This window comes from Capra hircus, chromosome 10 (genome assembly GCF_001704415.2).
Source record: "Capra hircus breed San Clemente chromosome 10, ASM170441v1, whole genome shotgun sequence".
NCBI classification, from domain to species: Eukaryota; Metazoa; Chordata; class Mammalia; order Artiodactyla; family Bovidae; genus Capra; species Capra hircus.
The window spans coordinates 21,873,876-21,890,170 of record NC_030817.1 but is presented as its reverse complement, the minus strand read 5'-3'; the positions used below and the strand labels follow the sequence as shown (position 1 = coordinate 21,890,170).

Below are 16,295 nucleotides of genomic sequence, written 5' to 3'. Positions count from 1 at the left end.
ATTCATCCATTCAGCCAGTGTTCACTCATTACGTATAAATCATCTATGCTGTCGTGGTATCGCTGCTTTTCCACCTGCAAGATGCAGAGATGCCTCCTTTGAAATTTCTTGCTTTTTCTATTATTGCAGTTTAACTGATTAGTCAGTAGATTTTTGAATGTCATACTTTTTCAACAGTAGCAACAATAACTGGCATATTAAATATCAGATAGCACCTGTGCTAAGCTCCTCACATGTTACCTCATGAAAACCTTAGAAATATGTACTTTATTGAACCCATTTTAGAAATGAGAAAGCTAAGGTTCAGAAAGCTTAAGTAACCTCAGAGCCTGGTCCAGTTCTATCCAACTCTGAAGCCCACACACCCACCACACTATTATAGTTGTTATTTATAGTGTTTTATGTTTCATTTTTTCCAAATATAGCTGACGGTGTTGCTTTGGGAGCAGCAGCTTCTACTTCACAAACTAGTGTCCAGTTAATTGTGTTTGTGGCAATAATGCTACATAAGGTAAGCAGAACTTTGGTGTAGATTCGTTGTGGGCTGAACCTGTATTTAAAACTTCTCTTTGGTCTTTGTGTTTTTCTGGAATGCAAAGGTTTTTGTAGTTACTTTCTTAACTGCTGTTCACCTTAGAGAATTTAATAAATCTGTTTAAAACTGGATGTTTTGCTACCATTTTATTAAACTTGTAAGTTGAAGGGATTTTATTTTTTATGATGTATACACAAACTGTTAAGTCCTCTACAGATTTCTGTATTTCATGGTAATTTTTGTTCATAAATATTTTTCCTTTCTTGTACTTAACTATTTCACATAGACTCACACACACACAAATGGGACATTTTCTAGCTTAGAACATTAATTCCTAAAAGGCAAAGCTCAGACTTAGTGTTTGTTATACTTGGTTTCCTTGTATGATAATAATTTAGTCAAACGACAGGTACTTCATCATGTAGAAGCAATCCAAATTTCTAGACTAATAAGGGATAGTTTTTCTTTTCCAGGCACCAGCTGCTTTTGGGTTAGTTTCCTTCTTAATGCATGCGGGCCTCGAGCGGAATCGAATCAGAAAGCACTTACTCGTCTTTGCATTGGCAGCACCAGTTATGTCCATGGTGACATACTTAGGACTGAGTAAGGTAAGTCTGACTCAAGCTTATCTGGACAAGTACCTAACTCCTTGTGATCCACCAAAACGTATGGTCTCTTATGTTGAAGTTTTCAGTTAAATTACTGCCTTCAGCTAAAAAGAAAATTCAACTTAAAAGCCTGTAGTGTACAAAGTGTACATCTTAATTCCAAGTCAATCCTCTTCATAAATTTAGAACATTTTCTTATCCATTTAATTAAAAAAACTTCTTTCCCATCAGTTCCAAAAATATTTGCACAAATACATGATCTTTAAAATAATCCAATTTAAAGCTCATCAGACATGCTAGTTATATTTAACTGGTACATAATAAGTCACAACAGTATGGATTTAATGTTTCAGTGAGCATAGGAAGTGTGGGTAACGAGTTTGTAGCAGCTTTAAGAGCAGTAGGGAATGAGCAGAGATCTCTGTATTCAGCTAAGACTCAGGTTCTTCCACTCCCGGCTCTCCTATCACTGCATATTAAGTACCCAGGTCTTTGTCATCACACTGGTCGTGCCTCCAGTCCTGAAGTGGCGTGTGTCATTCGCCACATCAGACCCCAGGCATTCTGCTCTGTTGCTCCAGTTAGACCTTCCTGCGCCGCCTTATTCTGTCCACAGGGCTGCAGTTCTTAACAACAACCCTTCCCGTTTTACTTAAATATCAGTTGGCAGGCGACAGAGGAAAATCTTAGAACCAAACCAACTTAGGGCTTTCCCCCACACTCTCTGAAGATCACTGATTCTTCTGAGTGTTATTCAGTTCGTATTGATATAGAAAAGCTTGCACTGAAAGGAACATGAGAAATGAAATGGTTAAAGAGTGGTTAAGTTCCTGTCAGTCAAGGCTGATCTGGATCGCTAACACCTCATTGTTCACCTGAAGAGCTTTATCTTCTTTTAGTCAGTGAGTAATAATACATAGTTCCCTTTTAAATATTATCCTGTTTATCACTTCACTGATCAATGTAAGTTTCTAGAACTTTTGACAAAAAAATGTGATAATTTTGGAGGCACGGAGTTACAGGTTACATTTATGGCACATTCTTAAATTTTCAGTTATTTGTCTTAGTCTGTAGGGCCACATTTTTAATTTAGAAAAAAGATGGAAATTGTGTAAAGATTAGCTTTTGAGATATTTCTAGGCTCTGTGAGGGCAGGTACTGCATCTCCGTTATCACTGTATCTCAGGCCCTGGCCTAGAGCCTGGTGCATATGGGAGGTTTGTTCATATTGGTAGAACAAATGAATATCTAATTTGATATCTGCATTAATGCTGTTGATTCCATCTTAATAATCTTGAAGTTTGTTTGTAAAAGTCATCCCAAGTGGCTCAGTGGGTAAAGAATCCACCTGCAATTCAGGAGATGCAGGTTCAGTCCTTCGGTTGGGAAGATTCCTCTGGAGGAGGGCATGGCAACCCATTCCAGTATTCTTGTCTGAGGAAACCCATGGACAGAGGAACCTGGCAGGCTACAGTCCACAGCGTCGCAAAGAGTCAGACACGACTGAAGTGACTGGCACGCATGCACACATGGCCAGTAGTCCTAAACCCTTTTTTGGAGGCTTTCCATAAATAACAAAATTGTTCTGATATCAAGGTTCCCCACTTCCCAGATCACACCAGTTATGAATATTGGGTGCTTTCTTTATTATTTTTCTTCCTGACTCTGCACGTTACTTGACTTAATTTTCTTCTCTCTCTCTCTTACTTCACAGAGCAGTAAAGAAGCCCTTTCAGAGGTCAATGCCACTGGGGTGGCCATGCTTTTCTCTGCCGGGACCTTTCTTTACGTTGCCACAGTACATGTCCTCCCTGAGGTGGGCGGAATGGGGCACAGCCACAAACCCGACCCCACTGGAGGGAGAGGCCTCAGCCGCCTGGAGGTGGCAGCCCTGGTTCTGGGTTGCCTCATCCCGCTCGTTCTGTCAATAGGGCATCAGCATTAACTGGTGAGGGTCCAGCCTCGGTCCGTGGCCGTCCGCCATTCAGTGAGGACAGCCGGCACGCGACACGCTCACTTCCTCAGTCTCTCGTCTCGCCTCGCCCATCTCCACCTGTATTCCTAAAGAGTCCAGAGGGAGGTGAGATGAAAACCTGGAGTAACGGAAAGCTTTTCAAGTAGAAACAACACACCGCGAAGGATATAGACATTCCGTTGTGTTGTCTTTTCAAGGGCCCTTGGCATTTTGAGTTTCGATGTTTCCCTTAACCCTATTCTCAGGGAAGATGGAATTTAGTTTTAAGGAAAAGTGGAGAACTTCCTACTCATAATGAAATAATTATGAAAGTACAGTATTCTGTAATTAAGCTAAATCTCTTAGTTTAGAGGCTCTGCCACTTTATCCATTGATTTTTTAACATGGTTCTCACCGTGTAAGACTGGTGCTTTAGCATCTATGCCACTTGCCTTGAATGAAGGTCATGATGCCCACTGTGTTAGATGCTAAAGATAAGTAGTTCATCTGGGGCTAGAGTCAAGAAAATGATGGCAAGATACATTGAAAACTGACTTTACACTTGAGAGATCTGGAGAAGCGGGGACATCTGGGGAGACTGAAACACCCCCTTCAGCACGTGCCTCTCCCCAGAGAGCCTGCCTTCCATCAGATGGGGGAGCAGAGGTGGACTAGCTTTTAAAGAGGTGACGTGTTTTATAAAACATTTTTTTTTTTCAAGTCCTCCTGTTTGTAGTAGAGGAGCCAAGTTCTAATAAGTTCAGACCAACCTAGGCTTCCCTTCTGACTGTTCTAAGAACAGTCAGATCCCAAAGTATCTTTGGAAATTAAGGGGTGTTAAATTTTAAGTGAATTTGGACAGTTACTGACATCTTTGTAGTAACCTTTTTAGAAGAAAGATCACCAAAACCTACTTGTCCTTTTTTTGTCTCTTAAATATTTATCTTGGTAGACCAGCAGTCCCTGTGGCAACATACTCAGTGCCCTTTTGGGACTGCCAGGTCAGTATCACGTAAGCACCTGTAGCAGGGAAGAAAGTCAAGATGTATCACAAATGGGAGGTGTTTGCCTGTTGATTTAAAGCTTATTAAAATCATGTCTTTTGTCTCTTCATCTTTTCCGTATTTTATTCCTAACTTTTCCCTCCAGCCCTTCCTCCCTACAATTTGCTGCTTACTGCTGGTGGTGATGCCAATATTTGTGTGAGTTAAGTTCTCATCAGGACAGCCTCTTGGAACTGTGATGATAAAGATAATATTGTCTCTGTCCTCTGTTCTTTTCAGTGAAGTTACCTTTGTGTCAACTGCAGCTTTGTTAAGCCCTTAAAATGTCAACTTCCTCGTATGTGAGATGATACAATCACTGATACTCTGGTAATTTAAACAATTGAGATATTAAAAATAGTAAGCAGACTAGGATAATTTGTCCATATTTGCCAAAAATCCCTGTAAACCTTATGTTATCAAATAAGTGTATAATATTATATTGTTAATTTATTTTGATTTTCTGTACCATTTCAAAACACATTTCATAAAGTGGGAACCAAGACTATTTTTGTCAGGGCATTGGATTTAGGAGTTTGTGAAACATTTTATATAATGCATAAACCAGCATGCCCAGGATTTCTGTATTTCCTTCCTAGATTTGTCGCTGGGTCAGCAGCTGTGGAAAGAGAACTTGTGAGCCCTCTGCTGGCTAGACCAAAGTAGCATAAACAGGATCTGGTTTTGGATAGTGGCTGGGAACCCTTGTGAACAGCATAAAAACCAACAGAAGGTGCAGCAGGAAAGTCTAGGTGACTTTGCTGCTAACAGCTGGGACTTCAGAGAGTCATGGGGTTTCACCTAGTCCTTCAAAATGACATGGTTGCCTTGATTCTCCCTGGAAATGTACTTCATTAAATAAATAGCTCATTTTAGTGTCTGGTCTGGTTTGAATAGTGGCACTTTTCTATCATATTGTTGTGCAATGATCAGAAATTTGTTCTGCTGGCCAAAGCCTCTTTCTGCAGTGCCTTGCCATGACACTTAAAAGTTGGGCTAGAATATCTTGACGGGTAGGGCCTTGAACTCTGGCAAGGGCAGAACCATCTAACCTCCAAATTGGCCTTCCCCTCTGGACTCCACATTAATAAGCAAACCTTTCAAGGCCTATCAGCTCTCAAGAGCTATGGGCTGTCCAAGATTTTAAAACTGCTACCCCAGGAACCACTCATTTCCCTCCTGGTCAGCAGGCAGAAATAGCCATACTAATCTTACAGGGCTCAAACGCATCTCTAGGCAGCAGGGTACTGAGCGGCGTGGCAGGGCCTCCTTCTTGGGTGAGGGGGGGGTGGAGAGAACCTAACTGATGTGGGCAGTGTCCCAGGAGAGGCCACACTGATGGTCACTTACTGGCACATTTCAGCTCCATTTTCCTCTTGTTTAAAACTGCCTCCTTAGATGTGGATGCCTTAATGCTCTCACACGTTTGGAAACCTTGGCAATACTTCAGTCGCTGCTGTGATTACAGATGGAAATATTGGCTACCGAAGAGATGCAATTGATGATGAAAAGCATTGTCCTTCCTTCCTCATAACCAAAGTTAATCTTAATTACAATTTGACTCCCTTTCCTCGATACAGATAGACTTTCTTCAGATGTCGAGGACTCTTAAATGGCAAATTAAGGTGAAAATTATACTCATCCATTCCCTTCATTTGTTCACCAGTGAATTGCTTTTGTCAGTTGCCATAGCCCCAAAGCAGCCATCTTCCAGGTCTGATGGCTTTCCTGTGCGAGCTATTGCCAGATTTCAGTTCTTCAGGCGAATTCTGCCCTGGAGTGCAGAGTGTCGAAACACCACCACAGAGGCTCTGTGTTCTCCCTTTCCCTCTTCACCTTTTTATTTCCTTGTTCAAAACAGCCAAGTGTGTTCCTATATTTTGAATCATTAGAAAAATGGGAGAGGTGGCTGTTTTGAGTGGTGAGTTCTTTGTAGAAAAAAGAAAATGTAATGGTGTTTTTTACTGCTTTTACGTGTCACTGCCTGGTTTTCCCTCTTTTTCAAGGATTAGAACTAGGAGGACATGCCAGCCCCTCAGATACATGGTAGCCAGGTACTGAACAGGGGAACTGTGTGTGTGTCAGTAGCACAAGCCCCCAAAGCATGCTCCTGCCTTTGGGGCCCCTGAGCCCCGTGGGAGGCTGAGAATGACCAGATTCATCCAGAACTGCTGTAGGGCAAGGCGAGAACCCTCTAATAGTGTTCCACAGGGGTACCCTCCTTGTGTTACAGAATCGTTTGCTCAACAGAGAATGGTCCACATTACCTTTCAAAGAGCACTGTTTGAGATGCTATGAAATTAAAACCAGTCATGTAGCCCCTTTGTGCCTGAGACATCTAGATTCACCTGAGAAGACCTGAGGGAAATGTAAAGACTTGCATAAAAGGGCTAGACAACCATTAGGAATTTTCTAGATATGCTCAGCCTAACACAAGGAGGTTGACTTTGATCTGTTTTCTCATAGCGTCTTCTACTAAGTGGGAAATCCCATGGGATAACACTGCAGTTCCCCTGGTTTGGTAGCCTAAACAGTGATTTTCAATGTCCCCTTTTTCTGGATCCTTTGTAAACATGAAATCATTCCACGGATGGCTGCCTTATAATTTTTGTCTCTTTCCACTTTAATTGTGAATGGTTAAAAAAAAATGTTTTTGCTGTTTTCTGATTTGTTTTATGATATTAAATTTTTATTAGTGCATACCATATGTGAGTGGTTCATTATTGATCCTCTCAACAGTTTTTCCGTTGGATGACCAGACTGGACCCACATTCGAACATCAGAAAAGGTAATGAAATGGTTTGAGGGGCAGTGGAAAGATGTATCTGTATGAACCTCCTTTAGGGAAGGAGAGAAAGAAAGGCGGAAGGGAGATAAAGGACTCAGTATACCATCTGCCCCAGAGATTTATCGACAATTTTTTTTCCTTTGCCTTTGCTGTCACCAAATATTATTTATGAAGGTACCTATCTAAGCCCAGAAAAGAGATGCAGGCCAGTAGATCCCCATCACATGGATGCATTTCAAAGGGCACAGTTACTAATCTGAGTATGTAGACACTATGAACAGGGGACCCTGGAAACAGATTTAAATGGAAGGGAAAATTATAAATTTGATAAATATTTTCTCCCTCTGTAGTACTGAAGCTCAGGTTTTAACATATGCTGATAAGAGCCATATATAGCCATATGTCATTTGAATGTATCACTTGTCTGCTTATTCATTAGATTTCATTATTACTAATCCACTGTGTGCTGACTTTCTATGTGTATCACATATGCTACAACTAGTTACAAAGGTTGTACCCAGAGTGTTAACATGTTTCCAGAAAACCTCTCCTCATGAATAAGAAAATAGGCCATAAGGACGTAGTGCTCATGATTCCTGCCATCTCTCACGAAGTCATCCCTCCTTTGCCTTAAGCAGTGGGTTGTGAAATCTTCAAAAGCCAGCTTCAAAAGCCCTTTTATCCTATCACCCTGAGATCAAAATATATGTATCTATGTACCTGTATATGAATACAGATTATATATACACAGGTTTAGTCAAAATAGCCAACAGTCATTATCCTGTTTAATTTCTAATTCTTAACAAGCTAAAGCGGTGTCATGCAGTCTAGTTTGTTGGATGTAGGAAATAAACCAGCTTTGTGTCCCCGTTTGCCCCGTGTCAATGCCCCTCCTCCAGATCTTGTTCTAGCGTCTTCTTTAGTTAGGCCAGGGCTTCCCTGATAGCTCAGTTGGTAAAGAATCCACCTGCAATGCAGGAGTCCCCGATTCAATTTCTGGGTTGGGAAAATGCACTGGAGAAGGGAAAGATTACCCACTCCAGTATTCTGATCTGGAGAATTCCATGGATGTGACCACTGTATTTAAAGTTGTAATCTGCTCATCAGTGATAAGAACCACGGGGGTAAGAAGTTGATCACCTTTTAATCTGCTTTGTAATATATGTCCCCTTTACTTTGTCCCTCTTCTCTGCTAAAATATAAGCTCCAGGAGGCTAGGTTCTCAAAAAAAAAATATGTTGTTAAATGAATCAGCCTGTTCTGAGGGGCCACTGCCTTCCTTGTCTGTGCTCTCCCCTCCTTTCCTCCACTAGCTGCTGCCCTGACTCCCGGTGGGACCTGCTGCCGGCCTTGCTATTGCTCTGCCTTTGTCTCACACTGAGGTGAGGGCTGTCAGGGCAGGAGACTGAGCAGACAGGTGCGAAACTGACCCAGTTCAGGTTATGAATCCAGTGCTAACATTAGTAAGGTGCTGTGTGACTAATTTAGGGATGGGAAAACCTGGATCCCATTTCTGGCTTAGCTACTGATTGCTATTGCAGTGATAGCTACCGCCCAGTTTCTATAAATTTTGGATGAGTGAAACCATTTGTCCCAGTCTGGTTGCCTTACTTATAAAGGGATCCTGACAAATTCTGGAGCTGTCAGAGGAGAGAGCACAGGGAAGGGATGGGAAGCCGGGGCCCTGGAGACAGGGTGGAAGGCATTGGAATGCTCTTGAGGGCGGAGTTTGACAGCCATCACCAGATGCCTTCAGGGGCTGTCAAGTGCGGGAGGGTACAGATACCATACTGTCCCTAGGGTGGAACCAGAAGTGGAGCCCTGCCTCTCCACCAACCCACTCTTCACCCAGCAGGGTTAACAGCCCTTCCTACAGACCAGGCAATTCCCAGAGCTGTACAGAAGGGAATAAGGGTCTGTTCCAGTCCTTAATGAGCTTGTTGTTCAGTGCGGGGTTCAAATAAAACAACTGGCAATGAAGCCAATTATTATTATTGGGAGCCAGGAAGGCATAGAGAACACGTGGGGGCAAGAAACCCCGGGTGGGCTTCGGGGAGAGCGTCAGAGGGAGATGACGGCTGCCCTGAGCCAAAAGGCTGGGCAGGACGACCTCGAAAAGGTGGGATAGGGAAGACCCACGCTCTGGGGCACAGGAAGAGGGACCCTGCCTCAGAGGTGCCACGGCTGGAGGGAGGAGGGGGGAGGCGAGAGCTGGTGTGCTGGCTCCCTACGTGGCTCCAAAGCTTCCAGATTGAAAATCCTACAGATAACCGAGCCCAGCCAAGGTCCTTGTAATTCCTGCCTCCGCTGCCGCCAGGGCCCCTCCCAGGTGCAGTCCTGGCTGCCCTCGCTCTGAGCCCCTGTCACATGATGCCTTGAGCAGGTGGGGGTCCGCAGTGTCCCCATCTCTGTGTTCTAGTGGCTCCCCTGGCACCTCAAGGTGGGGTTTGGTGACTCCTTGCCTCCCCCATTCCTGGCTGGGGCCCAAGCACTCCCCTCATTAAACCTCTGAACATGGGTGTCAGTTTTATTCAGAGGACCTGACCCACCTGGGAGGGGTGCCCAATCTTTCTTCCACCCCCCAGCTCTCCCTCCCCAACTCTCATTTACCTAAGAGACCTGGCCTGGAAGTGCCCCACCCACCATCTTCCTCTGCTACCACCTTCTCCCCAAAGCCTCTACCCTCCACCTCTTTCCTCCATGCCTCCAGCCCCGTGTGAATTGGGTCTTCCCTGGGGCTGAGGGTGCGGTAGTGGTGGAAATGTGAGAATTCATAGAACCCGCCTTACATTCTCCTCTTCTCTCTCTGCCTTCACCCTTGTTCTTACTTTGAGAAACCAGAAAAGAATATGTTACTGGATCTAAAAGAAATAGTCCAAGGATAACGTGATGCTGAATTGGAAGGGCTCCTTTCTATATATAAAGCCACAAGCTTTGCAAAGTAACTTTCCCAAGATCTTTTCACGGAGTAAGGACGGAGCCACCACTGGTACCCAAGCCTCTAAGCGCCTGGTCCCATGGATTGTTAACCCTGTTCCAGAGGAGAAAGCAGCACCCTAGCTCTCCCTCGGACTTTATGGGAGAGCGTGTGAGACTGTGACAGTGAATGGCTGTGGGCTTATTGGCCAGACTGAGTCCATCTCTCATCCCCTAGTGAAGTATTGTCTTTGCTCTTAGAAGCTAAATGTGTACATTTAAACCCACACATCACACACAGGGGAAGTCCTTTTTACCTCTGGTGTTTTTCTGAGCAGTTGTGCTGTCCTCAGTGATGCCTTTGGATGCTGAGAACCTGCGTCAGTGCTGTGACAAGGCTGGCAGGTTAGGAGGTCCTTGGCCACCCCCAAAATACGTCACACTGACAACCTCAGGTGTGAGCAGTTGTTGGGTAGAGATGGCAGAAGCCTACTTGACCAGAGGGTGACCTTGCTAATGAGAACTGAACTATAATGCAAGGGACTTCCTGTCTCAAGACATCTAGAATGGGGGCTTGCCTGGGGACGGGGCAGTGGGTCTGTACCCACATGTGCTCTCCCCACCCCCTTCGTCTTTCAGCTGCAGGCGTTGATCTTACACTTGGTTTTCCGGGATCAGGAAATGTCTCACCATCTTCCTCTGCTACCACCGTCTCCCGAAAGCCTCCACCCTCCACTTCTTGTCTCCTCTGCCCCTCCAGCCCCTCCCTCTTGGGTTCCCCTGCGGGCAGTCAAGCCCTGCCACTAGGATAAGAGTCTGAGGCCTATGCTGGTCATGAGAAATTAGTCAAAATGGAATACAATTCTATAAAAAGAAGTGCTTTCATCCCCAGAAGGGATGCCATCAGATACAACTTCACAAAAGAAGAGTCATTTGAGCTGAATCTTGAAGTAGAATTTGCGGAAGATACAAAAAGTATTCCAGACTAAGAGAATTCCAGGCAAGTAAAAAGATATGAAAGAGCGTGGTAGCTCCTTGAAATATTAGAATCAGTGTAACCAAAGCAGAGAAGGTGTGATAAGGTGACGGGGTTAAGCCTTGATAATAAGTCAGGACCAGACTGAGGAGCATGTTAAGTCAAAGGTCAGAAATGGGGAACTGGGGCTGAAGGAATGGAGATCCAGTCAAGGATTTTAAACACAAAGCTCACATGAACCTTTGAGTCTTGAGAAGATCCCATGAGTGATGGTGGCAAGCCAGGATTCCTTGGGGGACCCTGCTGTAGGTGGGGAGTCATTTGAAAAGGCTACTACATAGTCCAAGTGGAAGATGACTGACTACACAGTGCAAGTTGAGAAGCCCAGAGAAGTCCAGGGCTTGTCCTTGGTTCACACACCTAATGGCAGAACCTGGAATTAACCCTTCCTAACGCCAAAAGCCATTGACAAGTCTGCCATCCATCTAAAGATTGCTTTCACGCCTCCCCACAGATTCTGTTTTATAGATGAGGGACAGCGGAGGGCCTGAGAAGTCAGTCTCCTTTCAGTTGGCAAATTGAAACAAGAATCTGAAGCACCAGAACAGGGGCCAGGTAAAGAAGAATCTGTTCAGCAAGCATTTGCTGAGCACCTACTGCATGCCCTGGACCCTGCTTCCAGGAGCTCACAGTCTGGAAGGGAAAAGAAAAACTCCCAACAAGGCAGACAGACAGGTGCTAGGATGGAAGGATGGGCAAACGTTCACTGCAACCAAGAGGAGAGTGCAATTTTAGCTGAATTAGTGCCATACCCTGTGGAAACCAGGACAGGAGCCTGAATGATGGAATTAGGACTGGAGGAGGAAAAGACGTCTATGGAAGAGATTCAGTACTACAGCAGGGCCTGGCCTGGAGCCCAGATCTTCCTGTTTCTTCTGGTTCCTGGCCCTCTGAGGACACTTGTGCTGGGCCCAGGCATCAGACTGACACGGGAGTCAGGAGAGCTCAGGGAACCTGAGGAGGAGTGTCCCTGGGTCCTTCGCTCAGCACCAGACTGGCCGCCTGCCTGAGGGTGGGGCCAGGGCCAGGGAGGGCTAGGGGCTGCGGAGATGGCACTATGGGAAGAGCCACTTTTGCCCAGGTTGCTGGGAGCTTTGGAGGCCCAATCAGGCTGTGACAGTCCAGGGAGACCCTCGTCACTGTTTCCTGCCTGAGAAGGTCTTCCTGCCCATCTCTGGCCACAGTGGGTTAAGAAAGCCTCTGTGTCCGACTCACTCTGGCTGAAGCATAAGATCAGAGAGCCGGATCCCTGTTGGCACTCACATATTTAACTACTGTGGGCTGGGCATATACAACAGGCATGCTAATACCTGCTTCATGGAAGAATGGTGACTACCACGTGAACCTGCAGACGATAGGTAAAAGCAACATCATGAAAATGTCTGTTCATTTTCAGTAAAGGAATCCACAAAATGAAAATAATCTATGGAATGGGAGAAAATATTCACCAACCATTTATCTGATAAGAGGTTACCATCCAAAATATGTAAGGAACTCAATCAACTTAAGAGCAAAGGAGCAACCTGATGAAAAAATGGGCAAGGGACCTGAGTAGACATATTTCCAAGGAACAAATACAAATGGCCAACAGGTACATGAAAAGGTGTTCAGCATTACTAATCAGCAGGGAAATGCAAATCAAAACCACAATGAGATAGCATGTCACACCTATGAGGATAGCTATTCTCATTAAGACAAGAGATAAATATTGGTGAGGTTGTGGAGAAAAGGGAACCCTTGTGCACTGTTGGTGGAAATGTAAATTGCTACAGCTACTATGGAAACACTATGAGGGTTCCTCAAACAATTAAAAATAGAACTACCATATGATCCAGAAACCCCACGTCTGATATCTATATCCAAAGAGAATGAAATCAGTGTGTTAAAGGGCTATCTGCATTCTCATGTTCTTTGCAGCATTATCCACAATAGCCAACCGTGGAAACAACTGAAAGGGTCCGCTGATGATTGAATGGAAAAAGAACATTTCATATGCACACACACACACATTGGAATATTATTTCACCAGAAAATCTGTCATTGCAACAAATGTGGGTCAACCTGGACGACATTATACTAAGTGAAATAAACCAGACACAGAAAGAGAAATGCTGTATGTTTCATTTATCTGTGGAGTTGAAAACATCTATTTCTGCTTCTTTACGCTAAAGCCTTTGACTGTGTAGCGCGCAACAAACTATGGAAAATTCTTGAAGAGGTGGGAATACCAGAGCACCTAACCTGCCTCCTGAGAAACCTGTATGCAGGTCAGGAAGCAACAGTTAGAACCAGACATGGAAGAATAGACTGGTTCCAAATTGGGAAAGGAGTACGTCAAGGCTGTATATCGTCACCCTGCTTATTTAACTTATATGCAGAGTCAGTTCAGTTCAGTCACTCAGCCGTGTCCAACTCTTTGGGACCCCATGAACCGCAGCATGCCAGGCCTCTCTGTCCATCACCAACTCCCGGACTCCACCCAAACCCATGTCCATCGAGTCGGTGATGCCGATGAGATCTAACCATCTCATCCTCTGTTGTACCCTTCTCCTTCTGCCCTCAATCTTTCCCAGCATCAGGGTCTTTTCCAATGAGTCAGCTCTTCACATCAGGTGGCCAAAGTATTGGAGTTTCAGCTTCAGCATCAGTCCCTCCAATGAATACCCAGGACTGATCTCCTTTAGAATGGACTGGTTGGAACTCCTTGCAGTCCAAGGGATGCTCAAGAGTCTTCTCCAACACCACAGTTCAAAAGCATCAATTCTTTGGTGCTCAGCCTTCTTCGCAGTCCAACTCTCACATCCATACATGACCACTGGAAAAACCATAGCCTTGACTAGACGGACCTTTGTTGGCAAAGTAATCTCTCTGGTTTTTAATATGCTGTATAGGTTGGTCATAACTTTTCTTCCAAGGAGTAAGCGTCTTTTAATTTCATGGCTGCAATCACCATATGCAGTGATTTTGGAGCCCAGAAAAATAAAGTCTGACACTGTTTCCACTGTTTCCCCATCTATTTCCCATGAAGTGATGGGACCGTATGCCATGATCTTTGTTTTCTGAATGTTGAGCTTTACCAACTTTTTCACTCTCCTCTTTCATCAAGAGGCTCTTTAGCTTCTTCACTTTTTGCCATAAGGGTGGTGTCATTTGCATATCTAAGGTTATTGATATTTCTCCCGGCAATCTTGATTCCAGCTTGTGTTTCATCCAGCCCAGCGTTTCTCATGACGTACTCTGCATATAAGTTAAATAAGCAGGTTGACAATATATAGCCTTGACGTACCCCTTTTCCTATTTGGAACCAATCTGTTGTTCCATGTCCAGTTCTAACTGTTGCTTCCTGACCTGCATACAGATTTCTCAAGAGGCAGGTTAGGTGGTCTGGTATTCCCATCTCTTTCAGAATTTTCCACACTCTATTGTGATCCACACAGTCAAAGGCTTTGGCATAATCAATAAAGCAGAAATGGATGTTTTTCTGGAACTCTCTTACTTTTTTGATGATCCAGAGGACATTGGCAATTTGATATCTGGTTCCTCTGCCTTTTCTAAAACCAGCTTGAACATCAGGAAGTTCACGGTTCACGTATTGCTGAAGCCTGGCTTGGAGAATTTTGAGCATTACTTTACCAGCATGTGAGATGAGTGCAATTGTGCAGTAGTTTGAGCATTCTTTGGCATTGCCTTTCTTTGGGATTGGAATGAAAACTGACCTTTTCCAGTCCTGTGGCCACTGCTGAGTTTTCCAAATTTGCTGGCATATTGAGTGCAGCACTTTCACAGCATCATCTTTCAGGATTTGAAAGAGCTTAACTGGAATTCCATCACCTCCACTAGCTTTGTTCATAGTGATGCTTTTTAAGGCCCACTTGACTTCACATTCCACGATATCTGGCTCTAGGTGAATGATCACATCATCATGATTATCTGGGTCGTGAAGATCTTTTTTGTACAGTTCTTCCGTGTATTCTTGCCACCTCTTCTTAATATCTTCTGCTTCTGTTAGGTCCATACTATTTCTGTCCTTTATCAAGCGCATCTTTGCATGAAATGTTCCCTTGGTATCTCTAATTTTCTTGAAGAGATCTTTAGTCTTTCCCATTCTATTGTTTTCCTTTATTTCTTTGCATTGATCACTGAGGAAGGCTTTCTTATCTCTCCTTGCTATTCTTTGGAATTCTGCATTCAAATGGGTATATCTTTCCTTTTCTCCTTTGCTTTTTGCTTCCCTTCTTTTCTCAGCTATTTGTAAGGCCTCCTCAGACAGCCATTTTGCTTTTTTGCATTTCTTTTTCTTGGGGATGGTCTTGATTCCTGTCTCCTGTACAGTGTTACGAGCCTCCATCCATAGTTCATCAGGCACTCTATCTATCAGATCTAGTCTCTTAAATCTATTTCTCACTTCCACTATAGTCATAAGGGATTTGATTTAGGTCATACCTGAATGGTCTAGTGGTTTTCTCCACTTTCTTCAATTTCAGTCTGAATTTGGTTATAAGGAGTTTATGATCTGAGCCACAGTCAGCTCCCAGTCTTGTTGTTGCTGACTGTATAGAGCTTCTCCATCTTTGGCTGCAAAGAATATAATTAGTATGATTTCGGTGTCAACCTTCTGGTGATGTCCATGTATAGAGTTGTCTCTTGTGTTGTTGGAAGAGGGTGTTTGCTATGACCAGTTCATTCTCTTGGCAGAACCCTATCAGCCTTTGCCATGCTTCATTCTGTACTCCAAGGCCAAAATTGCCTGTTACTCCAGGTGTTTCTTGACTTCCTACTTTTGCGTTCCAGTCCCCTATAATGAAAAGGACATCTTTTTTGGATGTTAGTTCTAGAAGGTCTTGTAGGTCTTCATAGAATTGTTCAACTTCAGCTTCTTCAGTGTTACTGGTTGGGGCATAGACTTAGATTACCGTGATATTGAATGGTTTGCCTTGGAAATGAACAGAGATCATTCTGTCATTTTTGAGATTGCATCCAAGTACTGCATTTCGGACTCTTTTGTTGACTATGATGGCTACTCCATTTCTTTTAAGGGATTCCTGCCCACAGTAGTAGGTATAATTGTCATCTGAGTTAAATTCACCCATTCCAGTCCATCTTAGTTCACTGATTCTTAGAATGTTGACGTTCACTCTTGTCATCTCCTGTTTGACCACTTGCAGTTTGCCTTGATTCATGGACCTAACATTCCAGGTTCCTAAGCAATATTGCTTTTTACAGCATTAAACCCTGCTTCCATCACCAGTCACATCCACAACTGGGTATTGTTTTTGCTCTGGCTCCATCCCTTCATTCTTTCTGTAGTTATTTCTCCACTGATCTGCAGTAGAATATTGGGCACCTACCGACCTGGGGAGTTCATCTTTCAGTATCCTATCTTTTTGCCTTTTCATACTGTTCATGGGATTCTCA

The 16,295-nt window shown here is 43.9% G+C and overlaps 1 protein-coding gene across 1 annotated transcript in view; it reads left to right on the top strand.

The window, feature by feature from the left end:
• SLC39A9 (solute carrier family 39 member 9) overlaps positions 1-6,842 on the top strand; it is a 50,498-nt gene extending 43,656 nt beyond the window's left edge. Inside the window, exons 5-7 of the mRNA XM_005686014.3 lie at positions 426-511; positions 1,009-1,143; positions 2,858-6,842. Of these exons, the coding sequence (XP_005686071.2) occupies positions 426-511; positions 1,009-1,143; positions 2,858-3,088 (452 nt within the window). The 3' untranslated portion in view covers positions 3,089-6,842. The remainder of the gene's footprint in view (positions 1-425; positions 512-1,008; positions 1,144-2,857) is intronic.